At 46.2% G+C, this 25,327-nt stretch overlaps 2 protein-coding genes across 2 annotated transcripts; one reads left to right on the top strand and one right to left on the bottom strand.

The window, feature by feature from the left end:
• The first annotated feature begins 2,672 nt into the window (after positions 1 to 2,672).
• LOC123117482 (zinc finger protein ZAT5) lies at positions 2,673 to 3,422 on the top strand. The gene has a single exon (XM_044538227.1). The coding sequence runs from the start codon at positions 2,735 to 2,737 to the stop codon at positions 3,248 to 3,250; it is 516 nt and encodes a 171-aa protein (XP_044394162.1). The 5' UTR covers positions 2,673 to 2,734; the 3' UTR covers positions 3,251 to 3,422.
• A 2,771-nt stretch (positions 3,423 to 6,193) lies between these two features.
• LOC123113979 (NEDD8-activating enzyme E1 regulatory subunit AXR1) lies at positions 6,194 to 14,045 on the bottom strand. Its single transcript, XM_044535326.1, has 12 exons — positions 13,885 to 14,045; positions 13,622 to 13,785; positions 12,296 to 12,406; positions 12,057 to 12,136; positions 11,805 to 11,955; positions 11,620 to 11,713; positions 8,162 to 8,250; positions 7,609 to 7,682; positions 7,341 to 7,503; positions 7,156 to 7,241; positions 6,512 to 6,595; positions 6,194 to 6,422 (listed from the first exon to the last, which is right to left on the bottom strand). The coding sequence occupies exons 2-12, from the start codon at positions 13,676 to 13,678 to the stop codon at positions 6,194 to 6,196; spliced, it is 1,218 nt and encodes a 405-aa protein (XP_044391261.1). The 5' UTR covers positions 13,679 to 13,785; positions 13,885 to 14,045.
• Positions 14,046 to 25,327: the final 11,282 nt, after the last annotated feature.

Genomic DNA, 25,327 nt, shown 5'->3' with positions numbered 1-25,327 from the left:
GGACGCCAAGATTCGTGCAAAGTTGACGAACTGCTCCTCGCGTGGTAGGCCCGAAAACGCAAAAAAAGGCACGTTCGGATGTTATTGATTCCCTAATGAATTCGCCCTCCCAATATAGCAATGAGTTGCACGATTTGTGTGGCAACAAAGGTGTCAAAGACTAGCCAACCTGATAGTGCATCGTGGGCATTTCTAATTGATCCCCAATAACTAGTTAGAGGAGTAAAATCCCGGTTATACCTCTATACTCGGCTGCTGCGAATCTCCCTATATTTACTCCACCGCTCGACGACCGAGTAAAAAATCTCGCTCTCTCTTCCCCTCCACTTCCTCCCTCCCCCCCCCCCTCCCCCCACCGCCGTTCCCCGCTGCCTCCTCTCCACCCAATGGCTAGACGCGGTGGCCGAAGGTCCTCGCCGCCGATCCGCAGCAGATCCGCCATGCCCGTGGTTTGTCGTCTAGGGGCACATCCTCAATCCTCCCGCTCCCACCTGGTTCGTCGACTTCTCGGATCTTCCTTCGCCGCGGCTGCCATAGAGGACATACCTCCGTGTCTGGCAACGGTTGTGGGGGACATGGGTGGTGGATATCACCGATCGGGAGACCCACTAGAGAAAGTGGGCCAGATCATTCCACACGGCCGAGGTCGCGGCGATGGAATACGACCGGTGTCAAGTCTGGTTCCATGGCTCTGCCGCGAAGCTGAACTTCCTGTTTAGGATGGCGTCGGTCCATCTCATCCCACTGGAGCCGGGTGTGGTGAGCGCAGCCATGGCTCGGGAGGACCCAGAGGGGAGGGAGTGCCTCGAGGCGGAGGCCGCCGACGAGGCGTACATGGAGGATATCCGCCGCCAGTAACCCCGAGCTCATGGAGGCAGAGCGGGCGATATATTCACCGACAATGACGGGGAGGTCATCGTCATCTCCGACGACATGGTGCAAGGCGGCGAGGAGGCCGGCAAGGAGGGCGGAGAAGAGGATATCGACGTCGAGGAGTGGTGGAGTATGTTCCCCGACTGCGACGACGACGACACCAGCCCGGACGCATGTCTCGCCGACTGTGGCCTCTCGGGAAAGATGGGCTCGACCTCCACTATGGCCGATGAAGATGAGTAGTAGTCTAGTGTCGTTTAAGTTTAGTGTAGTTTAAGTTTGAATTTATGTTAAATGTTCGGTTGCCAAGACTATCTATGTTGAACTTATGTTTAAATGTATGTAAATTTTGGTTGAAACTAGGTTGAATTTATGCAAAATTATGTTTTACTCCACTAACTTTAGGGGCGGTTAGAACCGGCCAAAATTTAGTTGAGCATAAATACAAGCAAATTTTAGATGTAAAATTGTAAGTTTCAACGACCGAAACTTTAAACTTACTATGCCCTCGTGCGGGATTCCACAACTTCGCAAATCGCGAGGCAATCGAGCGGCTGGGCACGGCTTGGCAGGTGTGTGCTTGGCAGCCTTTGCGAATGGTTCGACGTGGTGGCTTTTGGTTAGCTAGACGGATGTCTGGATACTCCCAAATCCCCCTCCCTCCCTCCTTTGTGAGAGTTTGGACGTCCAAACATGTTTTTGGACACTTGGAGGATATAATTAGATGGCAAAAAGTGTTCGGACTCCCGCAAATGATATGTAAGGGTGATTTGAGGATATAATCTGGCTTTAATTACTTGATGTCCCAATCGACGTTGCTCCTGGTTAGTTCTTGGATAGTGGACAGCTGGTTCGGACAAGTTTCGTCCATGCCTTGTGCAGGTTCCGCACTTGACACGGTTATGCCTGTCCAAACTGAAGCCAATCATCAATATGCAGTCGGTCCACGGGCATCGAATCTTCAGGTCAACGACCAAGTCTTCACCATGCATGCATGCATATATCTGAACCTAGCTAGTAGTTTTGGACTGATTAGAAGATACTGAGCATTTTTACAGGCAAGTATGCAAACCATGTGCTCACGCGGCAAGGTAATTACAAGCACTATTTTAGGGAGGGCGCACGGGTGATCCAGCATTTGGTTTACTCCCTCCGTCCCATAAGTGTTAAAAACGTTCTTATATTTGAGACGAAGGGAGTACTTAGGGCATGGACAATGATTGATAAGATAGTTTTATCTTATGTCTTGCATGTAGTTTAGAGATGATAAAAAAAAATATGTCTACAGTGGGTCATCTCTTAGTCTCATCTTCAATAACTAGCTATTTCTAAAAGTATGGTGAGACAAATTATGCTAAGAGATCATCTCTTTGTCTTCTCTTAAATAAGAGAAAACGAGCTTTCTCTTATGATTTCTCTCCCTTCCACCTCATCAATTATCCTACGTGGCAGTCTTAAGATAGAACCATTGTACATACCCTTATTATTAACATAGGACCTCAAGCTGCGCACTCGGTAAGTAAATTACGCCGGCGGTGTCATCACAATACTAAGACCCTAGTTTACTAAAAAAAATTGAACTTGACCCTAGTTTACTTAGGGTGGAGTAGATTGCTGAATCTCGGTTGCTTTTCAGTCGAAGCAAACAAAATGGCGGTTAGTTTCCTAGCCTCACACCAACTTGACACCCACGTAACGTAATTAAGCTCCACCAAGCTACCGCGTCGTGCGTAGTACACAGCCGATATATAACCACGCCGCCCCGGCCGATCAACATTCCTTCTCGCTTCTTAGTTCTCTCACACGACAGCAAGCTAAGCTGTGGAAGCCTACCAAGGACAGGAAATCGAAAAGCGAATCCATGGGAGCTGGGATGAAGCGCGCGAGAGGGGAGGAGCCAACTGTGTCGCTGGCGTTGTCGCTTGGCACAGACTCCTCGACGTCTTCTGCCGTGACGTCGCTGAGCACGGACTCGGGCGCCGGTGCGCCGGCCAAGCGCAGGAGGGGCGCCGTGGTGGCGACGTCGGGAGAGGGGGAGTTCGTGTGCAAGACGTGCGGCCGGGCCTTCCCTACGTTCCAGGCGCTGGGCGGGCACCGGACCAGCCACCTCCGCGGCCGCCACGGGCTGGAGCTCGGCGCCGGCGTCGCCAAGGGCATCAAGGAGCGGAAAAAGCAGCGGCACGAGTGCCGCATCTGCGGAGTTGGGTTCGAGATGGGCCAGGCACTGGGGGGACACATGAGGCGGCACCGCGAGGAGATAGCAGCACTCAGTGACGCCGGCGACCGGTGGACCGCGCTGCTGCCAGATCAAGAGGAGGCGGGTCACCACCAGGCCGCCGCCGACCAGCCACCCGTCTTGCTCGAGCTGTTCGTCTAGGCAGCTAGCTTAGCTGGAAAGAAGGACGACACGCTTTGTTTCCTAATGTGTGGACGGGCATGTAAATATGACACAGTATATAGGTTCACTAATTGGTTGATCTTGTAATTACGAATTCATCTATAGCTCATTAGAGTTTCGGTTATTGGGAAATTTGCTCGGTCTGAATCGTTCACGGAAGAAAATTATTTTGCTCATTCGACCGTGCATCCCACTCCTCCAAATGCAATAATTCAATCAGGGTGTGGCTAGGTCTCCATAGACTCAGACTTAATCAAATTTAAGTCAAATGACATAACATGCAAGGAAAAAAAACTTAAGTCTCAGGCGACTGATATTTAGCAATTCCGATTCAATGGCCACGAACACGTACATCTGATCAATATATGCTTCCAGCATGCCGTGCGGACTGCCCACGGCATTGACTGATTACGTACACGTACGGCCGTGTCGTGTCGTGTTGGTGTGTACGCCCTGGTGCTACGTACATATACACTCGTTGTCAGGCCAGTGCCGGTCTATTTCGTATGCAGCTGGCCAAGTAGGCAAGGCCTGTTCAAACGGGACGAATGTTTTTTTTCTTCTTTGAGGAACGATCGAATGGTATATTGTGGCAAGTTGCAGATTCCCTTTAGATTGGCAAGTGGCACGTTGGGCTCGATCTCTCCATTTCCACCCCTATGCCTACGTAAACGACGAGATTGTAGCGGCAGGTACTTACGTGCTCAATTACGCCTCGAATACGTACATAGTCGTGCCTGCGAACTCACTCTGACTGTGCAACTAGCGTGTGTATATGAGCGCTTGCGTTTGTACAGTATTTTAAAAAAACTAGCCCGGCCGCCTCAATACTCTCGATCTCAACGCTCGACCCACATGCGAGGTAATTGCGTCAAAGAATGTTTGCAAAAAAGAAAAAGGAAAAGAGGCACTACGTTGCAAGCTCATGCATGAATGCGAGATGACGTCAGCATAGATGTGTGTGCATGTTAGTAATTTGTTTGTGTGGGTGGCGATTCTGTGCTTCTTAAATTGTTAATATATCTGCGCAAAAGAAAAATAGAACACGTTAGATAGTAGAGTGTATTTGAACCCACAGCATGCGTTTTCTGATTTGTGTACGTCTCAAAGTGTGCAGTGAGAAGGTGCGTACTACTCTCTCTATTTCTATATATAAGTCTTTAGAAATTTCAAAATGTTGATTAGACACAGATGTCTATAGATGAATTATAAAGTGAGATTCACCTATTTCACTTCGTATGTAGTTCATATTGAATTTTTTTAAAAAGAATTATATTTAGAAACGGAGGGAGTACTTACTTCGTTCTTGATATGATAGACATATGCTGGACATGCAGGTTCGGGCAAGTTTCGGGCATGATGGGCAAGTGTGCGCAACCGGTTATGCTTGTCCTTGGCCGCGCAAAAGCTAATTAATTAATTATCTCTCGACATGTCCAACTCCTGGACCTGTACGTGCATCCAACCTGATCGAAGACGCGGGGTCTTGACCCATGCATGCATACCCAAGTCTAACAGTTTTGGATTGATCAGACAAGTATCTTTACCGGGCGAGTGTGCAAACTCCGTACTCATCACACCGTAAAATTAAGCAGTATCAGTAATCAGTGTGCGGCGACGTCGGTGATTTCACATCTATTTGAAGATGTGTCAGGGATGAGGCAGCAGTTTGATGATGCAGTAGCGCTTTTATACTTTGAAAATGTGATTAAGCAGCCAAAGCAGCACGTAATCGGTTTTGTTAGCTTGCGCACATGCAGCATGTCGATCCACTACAAAATCCCAGCCTGACTGTATCTTGCTTCCTAGCTAGTGCTTGGTCGCCGATGGGCAGACCGCTCGCTTCATGGTCGTCCCCTCCCCTGCGAGAAATTGCGGCCCTGTTCCAGATGCTGACATACAACGCCAGGTGCAGAGAGAGCACATCGCAAGAGCGACGCACCAGGCAATTTCCGCCGGCCCCGTGTTCTGTCACAAAACCATTATATACACTTTTTTTTAGTGTCTGCTGGGCACATTGTTGACGTATAATGTGCTGCCTTAGATGCATAAACTTACAACCAAGAAGTACAGGGTTCAAAACCCAGTAAACGCAATAAATAATTTATCCATGTGCTGACAGAATGCTAGGAAAAGGTAACCAAACAACTGAATAAGCATGCAAATGTAACTACACAATTAACTGAAGCAGCACGTAGCCCATTGCTTCCTGGTGCTGCTTCTGTTGCATGGTTGGTCGCTGGTAGCTAGGCAGACTGCAATCTGCATCTTGCTTGCTTGCTTCCTGGTGCCACTTTGGCCGTACATAGGACGACTGTTTCCTTGTCCGACCCTGCATTGCGACCCTGCTGCGAGAGCGACACACCAACCCATTTCCATCAACTATTTCAACTGTACGCTGGGCACAAAGATGCCTAGATTCGTCATCAAGAAATATTTGCTTCGCCACGAAGACACTTGAAGCCGCCACATAGCTAGGCACCAATTCACATTCCACTGCCAGCAAGGAGGAACGGCAGAAAAGGGGGGAAATGCTACAAATTCATATAGAGCTGATTCCCAACCGGCACATAAACTACGCGCTGTGCGAATTACACTACCTCGGTGCGAAATTTAGTATAGTCCAAATCCCAATAAATGGACAAAATGCTCTCATTGCACCAAAGCCGTGACGCAGAGTCTTCTAGTTCTACTCAAGTATGCAACCAATTGGATGACCGTTCCAAAATGCTATAGAAGATAGCAAGCCATGTTATAAGGCCAAGACTTGGGATTTGAGGTCGATTCCGTTGAATATGAATGTTCCATTCAGCGGCACAAACTGCTTGGTCACCAGCTGGAGAAGGGGCGCGGATACAACACGTTAGAAAGGTACAAGCGCGCGCACACACACACCTTGATTACTACCCGGCATGTTCCAGCTCAATAAATCTCTGTGAAGATAGGATACCATACCTTGATTACGTCCTGGGAGGCCACTCCGCCAATGAAGGCAGCAACGGGGTGAATCTCTGCACCCGCAAAACGGCACACTTCAGCAACCAGGTCTTCAGACAAGGATGCTCCCTTCAAACCCATGTCACTCAGCACCGAGACAGCAGCCGCCTTCAGCCTAGGAACATCCTCAACAATCTCACTAGTGGACCCAATGCTTTATCAGTATTATAAAAAACAGGATCAACGTTAAAAGCATGATATCATACTTATCACCATACGTGAATGCGCATTTTTCTCATGTACCTGTCGAATATTCCAGGTAATCTGTTATAGCTGGCAGCAAGCTGGTCAACAGCACGTAGCAGAACATAGAAGTTCATTGCGTAGCTGCATCAATAAAATTGTTTGTTATTAGAGAAGCTAACTCATTTAGAACATACAAAAGGAATGCAAATAAACCAGAGGCTAACAACTCCAACATAAAGTCACGCACAATTCAAAGCTGATCATGAGACATATACCAATGTGTGCACAAAAGTTGCAATGCATTTTGCAATATGGTCTGCTGAAAGAACATTTACTTTTAACAAGAAATAAACTCATGCCGCTACGCTAGATAAACACAAGGGCCGCGTGTTACAGTAGTTCCACAAAAAAATGCTTTATTGCCTTGAAAAAATGCTATTTCTACGGCATTATGAATTGGCAAGTTCTAGAATGACATATTTGTCAAAAAGAAACTCTCTCCGTCCCATAATGTAAGACGTTTTTTGACTCTAGTGTAGTGTCAAAAAACATCTTACATTATGGGGCGGAGGGAGTAACTAACAATGTTACAGAATATGGAGTAATACTAATAGCATGGAATGTGGAACATGTATAATAATTTCCCGTGTTAATTACATATGAAGAGATGAAGCCGAAACATAAGAGTAATAGATGCTGACCAACTGTCTTCGTCGGCAAAGTACTTTTGAACTTTAGATAGGACTGGAGAGCTAAACTCCTCCTCCATACTGCGGTATCTACAGACCTAGAGAACAGAAACCACTCAACAATGAGAGCACATATAGTTGACGCAATCACTAAAAAGAAGTTACAAATATATATGCCCCTTAAGAAAGCATCTTACTTTGAGTTTTCTAGTGTTTTTGCAAAATGTTTTGATATATGCCCTTGAAATAGACTCAGGATCTCTACCAATCCGCTTCAAAATACTCTTCACACGATGGTCCATGGCAAGGCAATCAGATTCAGCCTTAGCTTGGTAAATCTTTTGTAGGCTTACATAATACCTGCATTGGTCAGAAAGCAAATACTTAACAAAATTCATGCAATAGAAGAAACAGTCATGCCAACAAACTTGAACCTGAGGGATGATAGTGTCGCAAGAAACTGACTCGGTAAGTGATGTCATATCAGGTATTGTTCCCTCGAGAGGTAGCTCACCATTACCCTCATTTGTGATAAATTCCTGTAAAATGGAAAGAAGGCAATGCAACTTAAGAAAAGGAAACCATGGTAAGAAAGACAAATGATTGCACAAAAGATGGGCAAAGGAAACCCTGTGCCACTTCAGCAGGTAACAGTTGTATGTGAATAGTTCATCACTTCACATTCATTTTTTTAAACAGCTCCCCACATTTCACGCATATAGGCTTATTGCACTACTAAATGGGTCCTCTCAGTATAACACAACTCATACGTGGCTTTAGCTTGGCTTTACCCAATAAAAAACAAGTTATGAACTACCTGTCATCTGCTTCAGCTGATGCTTACACTTCACACACACACACACACACACACACACACACACAAAAAAAAAAAAACAGCTCTCTGAACTTGTGTCAACAACATCAAAGAGTATCAAGAACGGCTGCTATTTCATATAACAGAATATTAAAGTAGCATGGGCTATCACATCTACTATGCTGCGAATCATAATGAAGATACCTTCAAAGCAGACACTAAAACCCAAAAATCTGAAGAAGAAAAATTGACTTCAGAGGAGCTATCATCAATTATCTGACGGATTTCATTACCTAGCAGAAAACGGTCATGAGTCAGAATTTTCATTCTGCATAGCTGTGTTTCCTGTATCAAATAAATAACAGAACACACATCATCTGGAAATAAGACTATTCAGAGTAAATCGTGAAGACAATTTTTTTCCAACAATTAATGTAATAAATCGTTTCAGATGGCACGTGACTAACATTATTTAAGTGACATCTAGCGTGCTACCATCAGGTGGGTACTGACAGGATAGAGAACAGCCAAGTGAGTCGGTGTTCATATACGGTTGACACCCATGCCTTGGTACGGACAGGATAGAGAACAGCAAGTGAGTCGGTATTCATATACAGTTCAAAATGACAAAAAATACCAGGTGACAATACTGTTAATTTTTACAGGACAGTCAGATAGTACTCAAATACACTGTAACAAAGCAGGTTACCTTTGATCAACCATCTCAAATCACTAATACCAAGCAATCACACTATCTAGAACAAAGCCTGAAGCAGATAAGTTCTTATTCTTAAAAAGAAACCGATGTGGGCGCATCCACAAACAACTGCATGTTACGATTCAGTAATTATGTGACGCTGTTAAAGTATAGTTTTGTATAGCTGATTTGTATAGGAATGTTATCACCTGCCGAAGATTGTTGTGATTCGGTTAGGATCTCCCTTGGTCTCGAAGGCTTGTAACCCTATACAATGTTAACACGATGGCACCCCTAGGTGTGGTGTTTTGGCCTAAACTACTTGATATTAGTTTCCAAACCACGATCCTCCCTTCGATCTCCACCACGCCGCCGGCATGTCCACTGCGCGAGGGACCAACCCTTCCTTCGCCACCCCTACCCTCCCCGCCACGATCAACTCCACCACCGGCGCACTCATCTCTGCTCCCATGCCCAATTCTGGCTCACCAGCGGCGAACGTACCTAGCGTCCGCACCCATGTGCATGTCACCCTCGACCTCCACACCTCCAACTTCTCAAAGTGGCGGATGTTGATCTGTGTTCTCCTCGGCAAGTATGACCTCCTTCCCCACATCAACACCACCACCGCCGAGGGCGACCAAACCCTAAATTGGACTCGCGAGGACTAAATCATCCGGTCATGGCTCTATAGCTCCATCTCCGATGAAATCCTCGACATCATCATGTCGGAGGACCAGACGGTTCAAGAGGCGTGGGTGCTCACCACCAACCTCTTCCTTGACAACCAGATGACACGTGTCATCTACCTCGAGGGGAATTTCGCGGGCTTGTGCAAGGTTACCTCTCCGTCACTGCATACTGCCACCGCCTCAAGGCTCTCTCGGACGCCCTCAGCGATGTCCGCACTCCCGTCTTGGATCAAACGCTCGTCCTTAACTGTCCCCGTGGCCTCAACCTTGCTTCTCCGGCATCACCACCATCGTCACCATGCAAAACCCGCTCTCGTCCTTCGCGCATGTGCGCTCCCTCCTCACCCTGCGTGAGACCCAGCTCGCCAACTCCAAGGCGGTGGGAAACCAAACCACTCTCTACGGCAGCGCCCCCTCCTACGGCTCCGGCAACTCCAGCAACAACCGTGTCTTGGACCGCGGCGACGGGAACCGGAGCGGCAACAACTACGGCGGTGGTCACCATGGTAGCAACCGCAACGGCAGCAGTAATTGACGCAAGAAGAACGCCGACAGCAGCTCCGGCGGAGGAAGTTCTGGCGGCAACCGGAACAGCGGCGACGACGGCAACACCTACCATGGCGCTCCTCCTACGGTTGCTCAGTGAGTGTGTTTCAACCCATACACGGGCCAGACCTAGCAGCCTCAGGCGCCCCCAGCGATGCGACCCGCAGGGCCGGCCTACTTGGTCCACGGCCTCGGCGATGCCCCCTGTGCCTAGGAGTTCATCTCGCTCACCCCTCTGCATGGTCAAGCCTTCGGCACCAACCCGCTATTGGGTCCCATCGTCGGGGGCGCCTGAGGTTGCTTGTCCTGGCCCGTGTATGGGTTGAAACACACCCACGGACCGACCGTATGAGAAGCGCTATGGTAGGTGTTGCCATCGTCATCGCCGTTCAAGTTGCCTCCGGAACTTCCTCTGCCGGAGCTGGTTGCTGCCAGCGTTCTTCTTGCACCAGTTACCACCGCCATTGCGGTTGCCACCATGGTGACCACCATTGTAGTTGTTGTCACTCTGGTTCCCGTAGCCGCGGTCCGAACAGCGGTTGTAGCTAGAGTTGCCGGAGCCGTGGGAGGGGGCGCCGCCGTAGAGAGCGGTTTGGTTTCTCATCGTCGTGGAGTTGGCGAGCTGGGTCTCACGCAAGGTGAGGAGGGAGCGCGTATGCGCGAAGGACGGGAGCAGGTTTTGCATGGTGATGATGGTTGTGATGTTGGAGAAGCAAGGGTTGAGGCTGCGGAAACAGTTGAGGACGAGTGTTTGATCCGAGACGGGAGTGTCGGCATCGCTAAGGGCGTCCGAGAGAGCCTTGAGGCGGTGGCAGTACACGGTGACAAAGAGCTCACCTTGCAAAACGCCGCAAAATTCCACCTCGAGGTAGACGACACGTGTCATGTGGTTGTCGAGGAAGAGATTGGTGATGAGCGCCCATGCATCTTGAGCCGTCTCATCCTCCGCCATGATGATGTCGAGAATCTCATCGGAGATGGAGCCATAGAGCCACGACTCGACGATGTAGTCCTCGCAAGTCCAATCTAGGGTGCGATCGGCGTCGACGATGGTGGTGTTGACGTTGGGAAGGAGGCATACTTGCCAAGGAGAATACGGATCAGCATCCGCCACTTTGAGAAGTTGGAGGCGTGGAGGTCTAAGGGTGACCGACACGTGGGTGCGAACGCTAGCCACGTTCATCGCCGGTGAGGCAAAAGCGGGCATGGGGGCGGAGATGAGCGCGGATGGTGGAGTTGATCGTGGCGGGGAGGGTATGGGTGGCGAGGGAAGGGCTGGTCCCTGGTGCGGTGGACATAGCGATGGTGTTGGTGGAGATCGAATGGAGGGTCGTGGTTTGGAAATTGATAACAAGTAAACGATGTGTTTCGGCCAAAACGCCACACCTAGGGCGCCAATATGTTAACATTATATAGGGTTACAAGCCTTGGAGACCAAAGGAGATGCTAACCGAATCACAACAATATTCGGTAGGTGATTTAAGTATACTTTAACACAACCGACGGGCTGGAAGAGGCCTAAACCATTACGAATCCGAATGCAAACTATGTAAATGCTTAGTATGAACAGGTTGTGGGGGCACATAGGTCACACTAATTATATATGTAGACCACAGTTCGGTAGCGTCACAGTGATTCAAGTAGTTTTGTCATACAGTACTAAGAAAAGTAAGTTGTGAATCATGTTAAAGTTACATTCACGAAAGCAATTATATAAATCAACTCACTGATTCCTGGAGTTACTGAAACTTTGTATGAAGATTCTACTGCTTCTTTGTAATTGTCTTCATCTACGTTAAGCATATGGGCTCGAATTAGGTCCTGCCAAAAACAGTAGCTTTGTCAACAATCAGAAACTCCTAGAATTTATTTTCAATTATTCGGCCAGCAAAACAAAACAAAAAACATGTACCTTAAATTCCCTTTTCTCTTGCCTGGTCGAAGGTAACTGCCCATCATGCGCATCTGCCCATTTTTCTGCAAGCCTCACGAGGATAACAATGTATGGAGTATGCTTGTGCACAACGGCATCCTTGTCGCATATATCAATTGACTTTGCAAATCTGAAAGTCAATAGCAAGTCGGCAACAAATATTTCGTTGAGAATGAAATAATTATCATGCAACTTGTTCTGTGAACAATCAAGATATGAATACATTCTTACTGCTTGAGTTCAGTCCAGGGATTGTGCAACCGCAAATCATCCAAGAAGTGGTCTGGTTTTGATTCTATAACACAGTGCTCCTAATAACAAATTGCAAGGAAAAAGGTCAACTTTCTCAAAATGATTTGGCCCAGGACTCTCCCAAGACGGTTAGGCTCCCAGAGCATAATTAACTACCAAACATTGTTAACAAGTCATACAAACTAAGGCTCATGCATGAAGTAGTCCTGCGTGAGTACCTTGATGCTGACCCTGACAAGGCCAGTTAAACCATATGAACGCGCAGCAACCAAAACAATATTTGCGCTCCCGCAGATACTATCTAATTTCAATAAAGAACTCTCAGGAAGCTGCAGTAGTGAAAACTTTGGTATTAGTAACTTAGTTTGAGAGCGGATCAGCGGAACACTGCATATACATGTTTTGCTAGAAATTGGCTAAAAGACTTCAACAGCAAACTAGAAAACTCTTCTTCCATTTACATTCACAAAAGTACGGGAGAAGTAACTGAAAACAGGTTTGCCGCTAACAACAACATACCAAACATTTGAATCATCAGTCTATTCGATAAATAATCAATTGCAAACATGGCCAAATATGAAGTATGTGGACCACATCATATATTTTCTTATGCACACAGCAGTTAGTAGATCCTTAAGGGAACATTAAGAGAAATTTAATTTAATGCTAACTCAGAAGCCTGCATTTATTTATTTATTTTGCATTGGGCATAGTGCAATGAAATTTTGGCGCAAATGAAAATTCCAGTAACTATATGGGTCGGGAGATTTACTAGTAACAATTTTCTTGAGACCACTATGTTATGAGAAGTTCACTCACATATTTGCATAAGTAGATAAAGTGTCGTGCCAATTCGCCTTAAGCGGTCACTTTAAGTCTTACTGACAGACTGACACTGGATTATGGTAACATATTGCATATAACTAGATAAAGTGTCATGCCAATTCACCTTAAGAGGACACTTATCTGACACTAGATTATGGTAACCCTGTTTGATTGAACAGCTTCCAAATATATATTTGGTTGTTTGACCAACTTTTTTTTCTTAATCAAGTTGCAAACAAATGTAGTATTGCTTTCCAAACATGTGAGAGGATAAATATATTTATCTAACTTTAATTTATTTCCTCAAAAAACAAAAGACTTGTTACAACTTTTAACATGGCAGGTTGAAAACACTGCTTAATATCCGTGGTCACAGGCTCAAATCATCAAATTCTCTAATATGAAATAGGCATTTCAGGTAGTCACCCACCACGATCCATATATTTCCCAGCTTTAAATATACAAAAGTATTCACTTCTTTCCCAGCGTACAACTATTTGTAATAGAAAATAAGCTACATAGGTTATTCAGTTATATATATCTAATGCATAACCCTGACCCTACAAACCGCCTAATCTACAATCCAAGATTTTGATTACTTCAATTTTTTGGCTTAAAAAAAACGCAAGTGTTCATTCAGCTAAAACTCTACACAGAAAGCATCAGCAAATGAATCACTATGTTTGCAGCTTATATTAAGAGTATATCAAAACACATACCTGTGTCGCAATGACAACAGTGAACTGGGAAAAGAAGGAAGGATTTGTATCTATCATTGTCGCTGGAGACTCCTCAACATATTTGGCTTTGACAGCATCATTGAGCTCTTGTAGGAAATAACAGATAGATTTTGCTCTTGAATGACCCAAGCACCCTTCATCCACTGTACGGAAATACAGAGTACTCAGTAAATATGAATTCCATCACTTTTACGGAAATGAATTGAAGGAACGGAAGGAACAGCATCGCATATTCGCATTACACAAAAAATTGTTTCCCAGGTCTGACGGTTCGACTTTGGAGCCATCAACAACAGTAACACTCCCTATTCCTCCAAGCACAAGGTTCTTCAGCGCTTCAGTTCCGGTAGGGCCACAGTTAAGCAAGCATATGCTAGCCTTCTCCAGTGCAGCCTGTCCTTGATCACCCCATATCCTGTACTTCATATTTACAAGACCATGTAGCTTTCAATATATGTACATGCTTGTTCATCATAAGCTTTTGTAGGGAGAAACTTAAGCAGATAATAATGAACATCTATTGTAAGACATTATTGAGAAAAAGTGAAGGGCAGAAGGCCATACAATAGAATGTGGGTCATATTAAATTAATTAACTAAAGACTGTCATGAATTATAGTTTTGGTTTGCAATGATGAGCACCAAAGATTTGTGTCAGTAAATGTTGTTGCTATCCTGATGTCATGGATAATTAGGTTTGAATAAGCTGAATTGCTGGTTCCAAATAGCTCAATTTCAAAATTCTGTGCAGACTAAAAGAGCTACAAAAATGTGGACAGTCAACATGTTATTGTACCATATATGCACAGGAACTCGAACCACCCATGACCCATGTAAGCACGATTCATCTGAAGTTCTGAACATCATCATAAACATAACAAGTAGGGTCGTCTGAACCAGAAACCAAACACTGGCTCCAATCAGGACCCAAACAGGGATTCAAAATCCCGAACAACAACAGCCACCCCGACTGCAATGCAAGGCCCGCGACAGGCCTTCGAATCTAGAAGCAGGGCACCCGCTTCCCTCGGACAGTTCAGGCCGAATCACAGCGGAAGCATAGAACCCTAGACCACACGCCGCCCCTACCGAAACCGGGCCCGAGAGGAGAGCGTGATTCCACCAGTCACGCCGCGGAGATGCAACCGAGGGCGGGGTGCAGTGGAGGGCGCCGACGCGTTACCTGAGCTGGCGATCGTACTTGGTCTTGGGCTCGCGGCGGCGGCCATAGCTGCGGAGGTGGAGGCGGAGTCTCTTCCCCGTGTGGGGTGTGGTGGTCTCCGCCGCGCCGGGCCGCGCCGCCTCCTCACCGGCGAGGAAGTGTAAGTGCGGAGCCAGGGGGGGGGGGGGGGGGGGGGCAGGGCATTTATTCGCTTTCCGTACTGTGGCGAATGCGTCGGGCCAGCTAGAAGTTCTCCGCAGAGCCCATCCTGGCCCAATTTCCAATTCTCTCGGCCCACGTACCAGGACAGGCCTACTAGGCTTGTGTCGGCCTGGCCCAGAAGGATATCAGGAAGGCCCGATTCGAGTTTACATCACTAGTCATTGTTACGAAATTACTAATTAAGGAGTACTTTGTCTCAAAAAAAACTAATTAAGGAGTACTTTGTCTCAACCCCTACAAAAAGAATATTTTATCTCAAAAAAACTAATTAAGAAGTACTCCTTGCATCTCTAAAAAAATTACTTCTTGCAAATATCACTCTCTCACTTTATCAGATTGTGACAAGTGATGCGTTGTATGTGCCCTACTTTGTCGCAACCTAAGAGTTTTTTTTCATGGATTCGTTTCTTCAAATGTTTTATCTCTTAAATCGTGTGTTCAAATCTTGAACCATTTTCATAACTGGATTCCTCGTGTCGAGGTCTTCAAATCTACGTTCATGTTAATAGATTTTTACAAACTTTTTTTCATGGAAAAAACAAATCGGAAGCATTTTTTTCTCATTTTCAAAGAGGCACGTGTTTTTTTCCTTTCTGAGAGTCACGACCGTGCCTCTCGCAGAAGTATATCCGAGTCTCCACGAGAAGCACATATGCTTCTCACGGAAGGAAAAAAATATAAAACATATTTTTTATCCTTTTCAAGAGGCACGACCATGCCTCTCGTGAAAACTAATTCATGCCTCCATGAGAAGTAAATCCGTACCTCTCTCGGAACGAAAAAAATATGTTTTTTTTTCGAAAGGCACGACCATGCCTCTCGCAGAAGCACATTTGTGCCTTCATGAGTAGTAAATATGTGCCTCTCGTGTACGGAAAAAAGCACATTTTATTCCCTTTTCCAATAGGCACGATCGCCTCCACGAAAAGTAAATCCATGCCTCTCGTGCAAGGAAAAAATTCACGACCATGCCTCTCACAGAACGAAAAAAACATGTTTTTTTCTCGAGAGGCACAACCGTGCCTCTCGTGGAAGGGAAAAAATAAAAATACATTTTCATTTCCTTTTCTGAGAGGCGTGACTATGCCTCTTGCGGAACGAAAAAATATATGTTTTTTTTCTTTTTTGAGAGGCACGGTCATGCCTCTCGTGGAAGAAATCCATGCCACTTTCGTCGCTTCACATGGACTGCTTCTTCTATCACTTTGCTTCGCATGGAGACTACTCCATTTCTGTTTCTCCTTCCTCTTTTCTCCATTCTTCCTTCTCCTTCTTCGCGAGATCGATCATCATCTTCCCTTCCTGTCCTTCAGCATGTAGATTGACAGCCGGTAGAGGTTGTCCCTCTGCTCGGCATTCTTCTCCGAGGTGTGTCGTTCACCTCCTCTCCCTCCCCTCACCCCCCACAAATTTTTTTTGTGTTTCTTCTTTCGCAGGGGGCAGCGATTTGTTCGTTTTGATTTCGTGTGCCACATGTGTCGGATATATGCCCTAGAGGCAATAATAAAATGATTATTATTATATTTCCTTGTTCATGATAATTGTATATTATTCATGCTACAATTGTGTTATCCGGAAATCGTAATACATGTGTGAATACATAGACCACAACATGTCCCCAGTGAGCCTCTAGTTGACTAGCTCGTTGATCAACAGATAGTCATGGTTTCCTGACTATGGACATTGGATGTCATTGATAATGGGATCACATCATTAGGAGAATGATGTGATGGAAAAGACCCAATCATAAGCATATCACAAGATTGTGTAGTTCGTTTGCTAGAGCTTTTCTAATGTCAAGTATCATTTCCTTAGACCATGAGATCGTGTAACTCCCGGATACGGTAGGAGTGCTTTGGGTGTACCGAACATCACAACGTAACTGGGTGGCTATAAAGGTATACTACAGGTATCTCCGAAAGTGTCTGTTGGGTTGACACGGATCGAGGCTGGGATTTGTCACTCCGTATGACGGAGAGGTATCTCTGGGCCCACTCGGTAATGCATCATGATAATGAGCTCAATGTGACCAAGTGGTTGGTCACGGGGTCATGCATTACAGTACAAGTAAAGTGACTTGCCGGTAACGAGATTGAACGAGGTATTGGGATACCGATGATCGAATCTCAGGCAAGTAACGTATCGATTGACAAAGGGAATTGTATACGGGATTACTTGAATCCTCGACATCGTGGTTCATTCGATGAGACCATCGTGGAACATGTGGGAGCCAACATGAGTACCTAGATCCCGCTATTGGTTATTGGCCAGAGAGCTGTCTCGGTCATGTCTGCGTGATTCCCGAACCCGTAGGGTCTACACACTTAAGGTTCAGTGACGCTAGGGTTGTAGAGATATTAGTATGCGGTAACCCGAAAGTTGTTCAGAGTCCCAGATGAGATCCTGGACGTCACGAGGAGTTCCGGAATGGTCCGGAGGTAAAGATTTGTATATAGGAAGTCCAGTTTTGGCCACTGAGAAAGTTTCGGGGGTCACCGGTATTGTACCGGGACCACCGGAAGGGTCCCGAGGGTCCACCGGGTGGGGCCACCTATCCCGGAGGGCCCCATGGGCTGAAGTGGGAAGGGAACCAGCCCCTGGTGGGCTGGTGCGCCCCCCTTGGGCCTCCCCTTGCGCCTAGGGTTGGAAACCCTAGGGGTGGGGGGCGCCCCACCTGACTTGGGGGGCAAGTCCCCCCCTTTGCCCCCCCCCCTTGAGATTGGATCTCTAGGAGCCCCCCTCCCCCAAGGCCCCTATATAAAGAGGGGGGAGGGAGGGCTGCGCACCCTAGTCCCTGGCGCCTCCCTCTCCCCCCGTAACACCTCTCCCTCTCGCTGAGCTTGGCGAAGCCCTGCCGAGATCCCCGCTACTTCCACCACCACGCCGTCGTGCTGCTGGATCTCCATCAACCTCTCCTTCCTCCTTGCTGGATCAAGAAGGAGGAGACGTCTCTCCCAACCGTATGTGTGTTGAACGCGGAGGTGCCGTCCGTTTGGCACTAGGATCTTCGGTGATTTGGATCACGACGAGTACGACTCCATCAACCCCGTTCTTTTGAACGCTTCCGCTCGCGATCTACAAGGGTATGTAGATGCACTCCTCTCTCTTGTTGCTAGATGACTCCATAGATTGATCTTGGTGAAGCATAGAAATTTTTTATTTTCTGCTACGTTCCCCAACAGTGGCATCATGAGCTAGGTCTATGCGTAGTTTCTATGCACGAGTAGAACACAATTTTGTTGTGGGCGTAGATGTTGTCAATTTACTTGCCACTACTAGTCTGATCTTGTTTCGGCGGCATCATGGGATGAAGCGACCCGGACCGACCTTACACGTACGCTTACGTGAGAAAGGTTCCACCGACTAACATGCACTAGTTGCATAAGGTGGCTAGCGGGTGTCTGTCTCTCCCACTTTAGTCGGATCGGATTCGATGAAAAGGGTCCTTATGAAGAGTAAATAGAAATTGGCATATCACATTGTGGTTTTGACGTAGGTAAGAAACATTCTTCCTAGAACCCTATTGCAGCCACGTAAAAACATGCAACAACAATTAGAGGACGTCTAACTTGTTTTTGCAGCATATGCCTTGTGACGTGATATGGCCAAAAGGATGTGATGAATGATATATATATATATATATATATATATATATATGATGTATGAGATTGATCATGTTCTTGTAATAGGAATCACGACTTGCATGTCGATGATTATGACAACCGGCAGGAGCCACATGAGTTGTCTTAATTATTGTATGACTTGCGTGTCATTGAATAAACACCATGTAATTACTTTACTTTATTGCTAAACTGTTAGCCATAGTAGTAGAAGTAATCGTTGGCGTGACAACTTCATGAAGACACGATGATGGAGATCATGGTGTCATGCCGGTGACGATGATGATCATGGCGCCCCGAAGATGGAGATCAAAAGGAGCAAAATGATATTGGCCATATCATGTCACTATTTGATTGCATGTGATGTTTATCATGTTTTTGCATCTTATTTGCTTAGAACGACGGTAGTAAATAAGATGATCCCTCATAATGATTTCAAGAAAGTGTTCCCCCTAATTGTGCGCCGTTGCGAAAGTTCGTTGTTTCGAAGAACCACGTGATGATCGGGTGTGATAGACTCTAACGTTCACATACAATGGGTGTAAGACAGATTTAGGCATGCAAAAACACTTAGGTTGACTTGACGAGCCTAGCATGTACAGACATGGCCTCGGAACACAAGAGACCGAAAGGTCGAACATGAGTCGTATAGAAGATACGATCAACATGAAGATGTTCACCGATGATGACTAGTCCGTCTCACGTGATGATTGGACACGGCCTAGTTCACTCGGATCATGGATCACTTACATGACTAGAGGGATGTCTATCTGAGTGGGAGTTCATTAATAATTTGATTAGATGAACTTAATTATCATGAACTTAGTCTAAAAAACTTTTGCAATATGTCTTGTAGATCAAATGACCCACGCTAATGTTGCCCTCAACTTCAACGCGTTCCTAGAGAAAACCAAGCTGAAAGACGATGGCCGCAACTACACGGACTGGGCCCGGAACTTGAGGATCATCCTCATAGCTGCCAAAAGAGCATATGTCCTAGATGCGCCGCTACGTGAAGCACCCGGTTTCCCCGCAACTCAAGACGTTATGAATGCCTGGCAGTCGCGTGTTGATGACTACTCCCTCGTTCAGTGTGGCATGCTTTACAGCTTAGAATCGGGGCTCCAAAAGCGTTTTGAGCAACACAGAGCATATGAGATGTTCGAAGAGCTGAAAATGGTTTTCCAAGCTCATGCCCGGGTCGAGAGATATGGAGTCTCCGACAAGTTCTACAGTTGTAAGATGGAGGAAAATAGTTCTGTCAGTGAGCACATACTCAAAATGTCTGGGCTGCATAACCGCTTGTCCCAGCTGGACATTAACCTCCTTGATGAGGCGGTCATTGACAGAATCCTTCAGTCGCTCCCACCTAGCTACAAGAGCTTTGTGATGAACTACAATATGCAGGGGATGGTGAAAACTATTTCTAAGATATTTTCAATGCTGAAATCAGCGGAGGTAGAAATCAAAAAGGAACATCAAGTGTTGATGGTCAATAAAACCACTAGTTTCAAGAAAGGCAAGGGTAAGAAGAACTTCAAGAAGGACGGCAAGGGAGTTGCCGCGCCCGGTAAGCCAGTTGCCGGGAAGAAGCCAAAGCATGGACCCAAACCTGAGATTGAGTGCTTTTATTGCAAGGGAAGCGGACACTGGAAGCGAAACTGCCCCAAGTACTTAGCGGACAAGAAGGCCGGCAACACCAAAGGTATATGTGATATACATGTAATTGATGTGTACCTTATCAGTACTCGTAGTAGCTCCTGAGTATTTGATACCGGTGCGATTGCTCATATTTGTAACTCAAAACAGGAGCTGCGGAATAAACGGAGACTGGCGAAGGACAAGGTGACGATGCGCGTCGGGAATGGTTCCAAGGTCGATGTGATCGCCGTCGGCACGCTACCTCTACATTTACCTACAGGATTAGTTTTAAACCTCAATAATTGTTATTTAGTGCCAGCTTTGAGCATGAACATTGTATCTGGATCTCGTTTAATATGAGATGGCTACTCATTTAAATCTGAGAATAATAGTTGTTCTATTTATATGAGAGATATGTTTTATGGTCATGCCCCGCTGGTCAATGGTTTATTCTTAATGAATCTCGAACGTGATGTTACACATATTCATAGTGTGAATACCAAAAGATGTAAGATTGATAATGATAGTCCCACATATCTGTGGCACTGCCGCCTTGGTCACAATGGTGTCAAACGCATGAAGAAGCTCCATAAAGATGGAATTTTGGAGTCTCTTAATTTCGAATCATTTGACACGTGCGAACCATGCCTCATGGGTAAAATGACCAAGACTCCGTTCTCCGGAACAATGGAGCGAGCAACCAACTTGTTGGAAATTATACATACTGATGTGTGCGGTCCAATAAGCGTTGAGGCTCGCGGTGGCTATCATTATGTTCTCACCCTCACTGATGACTTGAGTAGATATGGGTATGTTTACTTGATGAAACACAAGTCTGAGACCTTTGAAAAGTTCAAGGAATTTCAGAATGAGGTAGAGAATCAACATGATCAAAAAATAAAGTTCTTACGATCACATCGTGGAGGAGAATATTTAAGTGACGAATTTGGTACGCACTTAAGGAAATGAGGAATCGTTTCACAACTCACACCGCCTGGAACACCTCAGCGTAACGATGTGTCCAAACATCGTAATCGCACTCTATTGGATATGGTGTGATCTATGATGTCACTCACCGATTTACCGCTATCATTTTGGGGATACGCTCTAGAGACAGCTACATTCACTTTAAATAGGGCACCGTCTAAATCCATTGAGACGACGCCGTATGAATTATGGTTTGGAAAGAAACCTAAGTTGTTGTTTCTAAAAGTTTGGGGATGCGATGCTTATGTCAAGAAACTTCGACCTGAAAAGCTCGAACCCAAGTCGGAAAAATGCGTCTTCCTAGGATACCCTAAGGAAACCATTGGGTATACCTTCTACCTAAGATTCGAAGGCAAGATTTTCATTGCCAAGAACGGGTCCTTTCTGGAGAAAGAGCTTCTCTCGAAAGAAATAAGTGGGAGGAAAGTAGAACTCGATGAAGTACTGCCTCTTGAACCGGAAAGTAGCGTAGCTTAGGAAGATGTTCCTGTGGTGCCTGCACCGACTAGAGAGGAAGTTGATGATGATGATCAAGGTACTTCGAATCAAGTTGCTACTGAACTTCGTAGGTCCACAAGGACACGTTCCACACCAGAATGGTATGGCAACCCCGTCCTGGAAATCATGTTGTTAGACAACGGTGAACCTTCGAACTATGAAGAAGCGATGGCGGGCCCAGATTCCAACAAATGGCTTGAAGCCATGCAATCTGAGATAGGATCCATGTATGAAAATAAAGTATGGACTTTGACAGGCTTGCCCGATGATCGGCAAGCGATAGAAAACAAATGGATCTTTAAGAAGAAGACGGACGCGGATGGTAATGTTACCATCTATAAGGCTCGACTTGTCGCTAAGGGTTATCGACAAGTTCAAGGGGTTGACTACGATGAGACTTTCTCTCGCGTAGCGAAGCTGAAGCCCGTCTGAATCATGTTAGCAATTGCCGCATACTATGATTATGAGATATGGCAAATGGACGTCAAAACGGCATTCCTTAACGGCTATCTTAAGGAAGAACTGTATATGATGCAGCAGGAAGGTTTTGTCGATCCTAAGAATGCTAACAAGGTATGCAAGCTCCAGCGATCCATTTATGGGCTGGTGGAAGCATCTCGGAGTTGGAACATTCGCTTTGATGAGATGATCAAAGCGTTTGGGTTTATGCAGACTTATGGAGAAGCCTGCGTTTACAAGAAAGTGAGTGGGAGCTCTGTAGCATTTCTCATATTATATGTAGATGACATACTTTTGATGGGAAATGATATAGAACTTTTGGACAGCATTAAGGCCTACTTGAATAAGTGTTTTTCAATGAAGGACCTTGGAGAAGCTGCTTACATATTAGGCATCAAGATCTATAGAGATAGATCGAGACGCCTCATAGGTATTTCACAAAGGACATACCTTGATAAGATATTGAAGAAGTTCAATATGGATCAGTCCAAGAAGGGGTTCTTGCCTGTGTTGCAAGGTGTGAAATTGAGCTCGGCTCAATGCCCGACCACGGCAGAAGATAGAGAAAAGATGAGTGTCATCCCCTATGCCTCGGCTATAGGATCTATTATGTATGCCATGCTGTGTACCAGACCCGATGTAAACCTTGCGGTAAGTTTGGTAGGAAGGTACCAAAGTAATCTCGGCATGGAACACTAGACATCGGTCAAGAATATCCTGAAGTACCTGAAAAGGACTAAGGATATGTTTCTCGTTTATGGAGGTGACAAAGAGCTCATCGTAAAGGGTTACGTCGACGCTAGCTTCAACACAGATCTGGATGACTCTAAGTCACAAACCGGATACGTGTATATTTTGAATGGTGGGGCAGTAAGCTGGTGCAGTTGCAAGCAAAGCATCGTGGTGGGATCTACATGTGAAGCGGAGTACACGGCAGCCTCGGAGACAGCGCATGAAGCAATATGGATGAAGGAGTTCATCACCGACCTAGGAGTCATACCCAATGCGTCGGGGACGATCACTCTCTTCTGTGACAACACTGGAGCTATTGCCCTTACCAAGGAGTCCAGGTTTCACAAGAAGACCAGACACATCAAGCGTCGTTTCAACTCCATTCGTGAAAATGTTCAAGATGGAGACATAGATATTTGCAAAGTGCATACGGATCTAAATGTCACAGATCCGTTGACTAAACCTCTTCCGCGAGCAAAACATGATCAACACCAGAACTCTATGGGTGTTCGATTCATCACAATGTAACTAGACTATTGACTCTACTGCAAGTGGAAGACTGTTGGAAATATACCCTAGAGGCAATAATAAAATGATTATTATTATATTTCCTTATTCATGATAATTGTCTATTATTCATGCTATAATTGTGTTATCCGGAAATCGTAATACATGTGTGAATACATAGACCACAACATGTCCCTAGTGAGCCTCTAGTTGACTAGCTCGTTGATCAACAGATAGTCATGGTTTCCTGACTATGGACATTGGATGTCATTGATAACGGGATCACATCATTAGGAGAATGATGTGATGGAAAAGACCCAATCCTAAGCATATCACAAGATTGTGTAGTTCGTTTGCTAGAGCTTTTCTAATGTCTCCCGGATACCGTAGGAGTGCTTTGGGTGTACCAAACATCACAACGTAACTGGGTGGCTATAAAGGTATACTACAGGTATCTCCGAAAGTGTCTGTTGGGTTGACACGGATCGATGCTGGGATTTGTCACTCCGTATGATGGAGAGGTATCTCTGGGCCCACTCGGTAATGCATCATGATAATGAGCTCAATGTGACCAAGTGGTTGGTCACGGAGTCATGCATTACAATACAAGTAAAGTGACTTGCCGGTAACAAGATTGAACAAGGTATTGGGATACCAGCGATCGAATCTCGGGCAAGTAACGTATCGATTGACAAAGGGAATTGTATACGGGATTACTTGAATCCTCGACATCGTGATTCATTCGATGAGATCATCGTGGAACATGTGGGAGCCAACATGGGTATCCAGATCTCGCTGTTGGTTATTGGCCGGAGAGCTGTCTCGGTCATGTCTGCGTGATTCTCGAACCCGCAGGGTCTACACACTTAAGGTTCGGTGACGCTAGGGTTGTAGAGATATTAGTATGCGGTAACCCGAAAGTTGTTTGGCGACCCGTATGAGATCTCGGACGTCATGAGGAGTTCTGGAATGGTCCGTAGGTAAAGATTTGTATATAGGAAGTTCAGTTTTGGCCACCGGGAAAGTTTAGGGGGTTGCTGGTATTGTACCGGGACCACCGGAAGGGTCCTGGGGGTCCACCGGGTGGGGCCACCTATCCCGGAGGGCCCCATGGGCTGAAGTGGGAAGGGAACCAGCCCCTGGTGGGCTAGTGCACCCCCCTTGGGCCTCCCCTTGCGCCTAGGGTTGGAAACCCTAGGGATGGGGGGCGCCCCACCTGACTTGGGGGGCAAGTCCCCCCCCCCTTTGCCCCCCCCCTTGAGATTGGATCTCTAGGGGCCGGCGCCCCCCAGGGCCCCTATATAAAGAGGGGGGAGGGAGGGCTGCGTACCCTAGTCCCTGGCGTCTCCCTCTCCCCCCGTAACACCTCTCCCTCTCGGTGAGCTTGGCGAAGCCCTGCCGAGATCCCCGCTACTTCCACCACCACGCCGTCGTGCTGCTGGATCTCCATCAACCTCTCCTTCCCCCTTACTGGATCAAGAAGGAGGAGACGTCTCTCCCAACCGTATGTATGTTGAACGCGAAGGTGCCGTCCGTTCGGCACTAGGATCTTCGGTGATTTGGATCACGACGAGTACGACTCTATCAACCCCGTTCTCTTGAACACTTCCGCTCGCGATCTACAAGGGTATGTAGATGCACTCCTCTCTCTCGTTGCTAGATGACTCCATAGATTGATCTTGGTGAAGCGTAGAAATTTTTTATTTTCTGCTACGTTCCCCAACAACATGGTCGTCTGATCCATTAGAAACACATTGTTTTTTCTAGGGTTTCGCCATAGATTTTTGCTAGGGTTTCGAATCGATGGCATGTTGATATGGTTTGCATCCATGGCCCACAAATCCATATGCTAACCATC

Source organism: Triticum aestivum, chromosome 5B (genome assembly GCF_018294505.1).
Source record: "Triticum aestivum cultivar Chinese Spring chromosome 5B, IWGSC CS RefSeq v2.1, whole genome shotgun sequence".
NCBI lineage: Eukaryota > Viridiplantae > Streptophyta > Magnoliopsida > Poales > Poaceae > Triticum > Triticum aestivum.
The sequence above is the reverse complement of the archived record's forward strand: the minus strand, read 5'-3'. Positions and strand labels throughout refer to the sequence as shown.

Coding starts and splice junctions, on each gene's coding strand:
- LOC123117482 (XM_044538227.1), top strand. CDS start 2,735: ATGGGAGCTGGGATGAAGCGCGCGAGAGGGGAGGAGCCAACTGTGTCG.
- LOC123113979 (XM_044535326.1), bottom strand. CDS start 13,678: ATGATAGATACAAATCCTTCCTTCTTTTCCCAGTTCACTGTTGTCATT. Junction 12,137..12,295: donor TTGTCAGGGTCAGCATCAAG/GTACTCACGCAG, acceptor ATTTGTTATTAG/GAGCACTGTGTTATAGAATC. Junction 7,504..7,608: donor GATATGACATCACTTACCGA/GTCAGTTTCTTG, acceptor TGACCAATGCAG/GTATTATGTAAGCCTACAAA.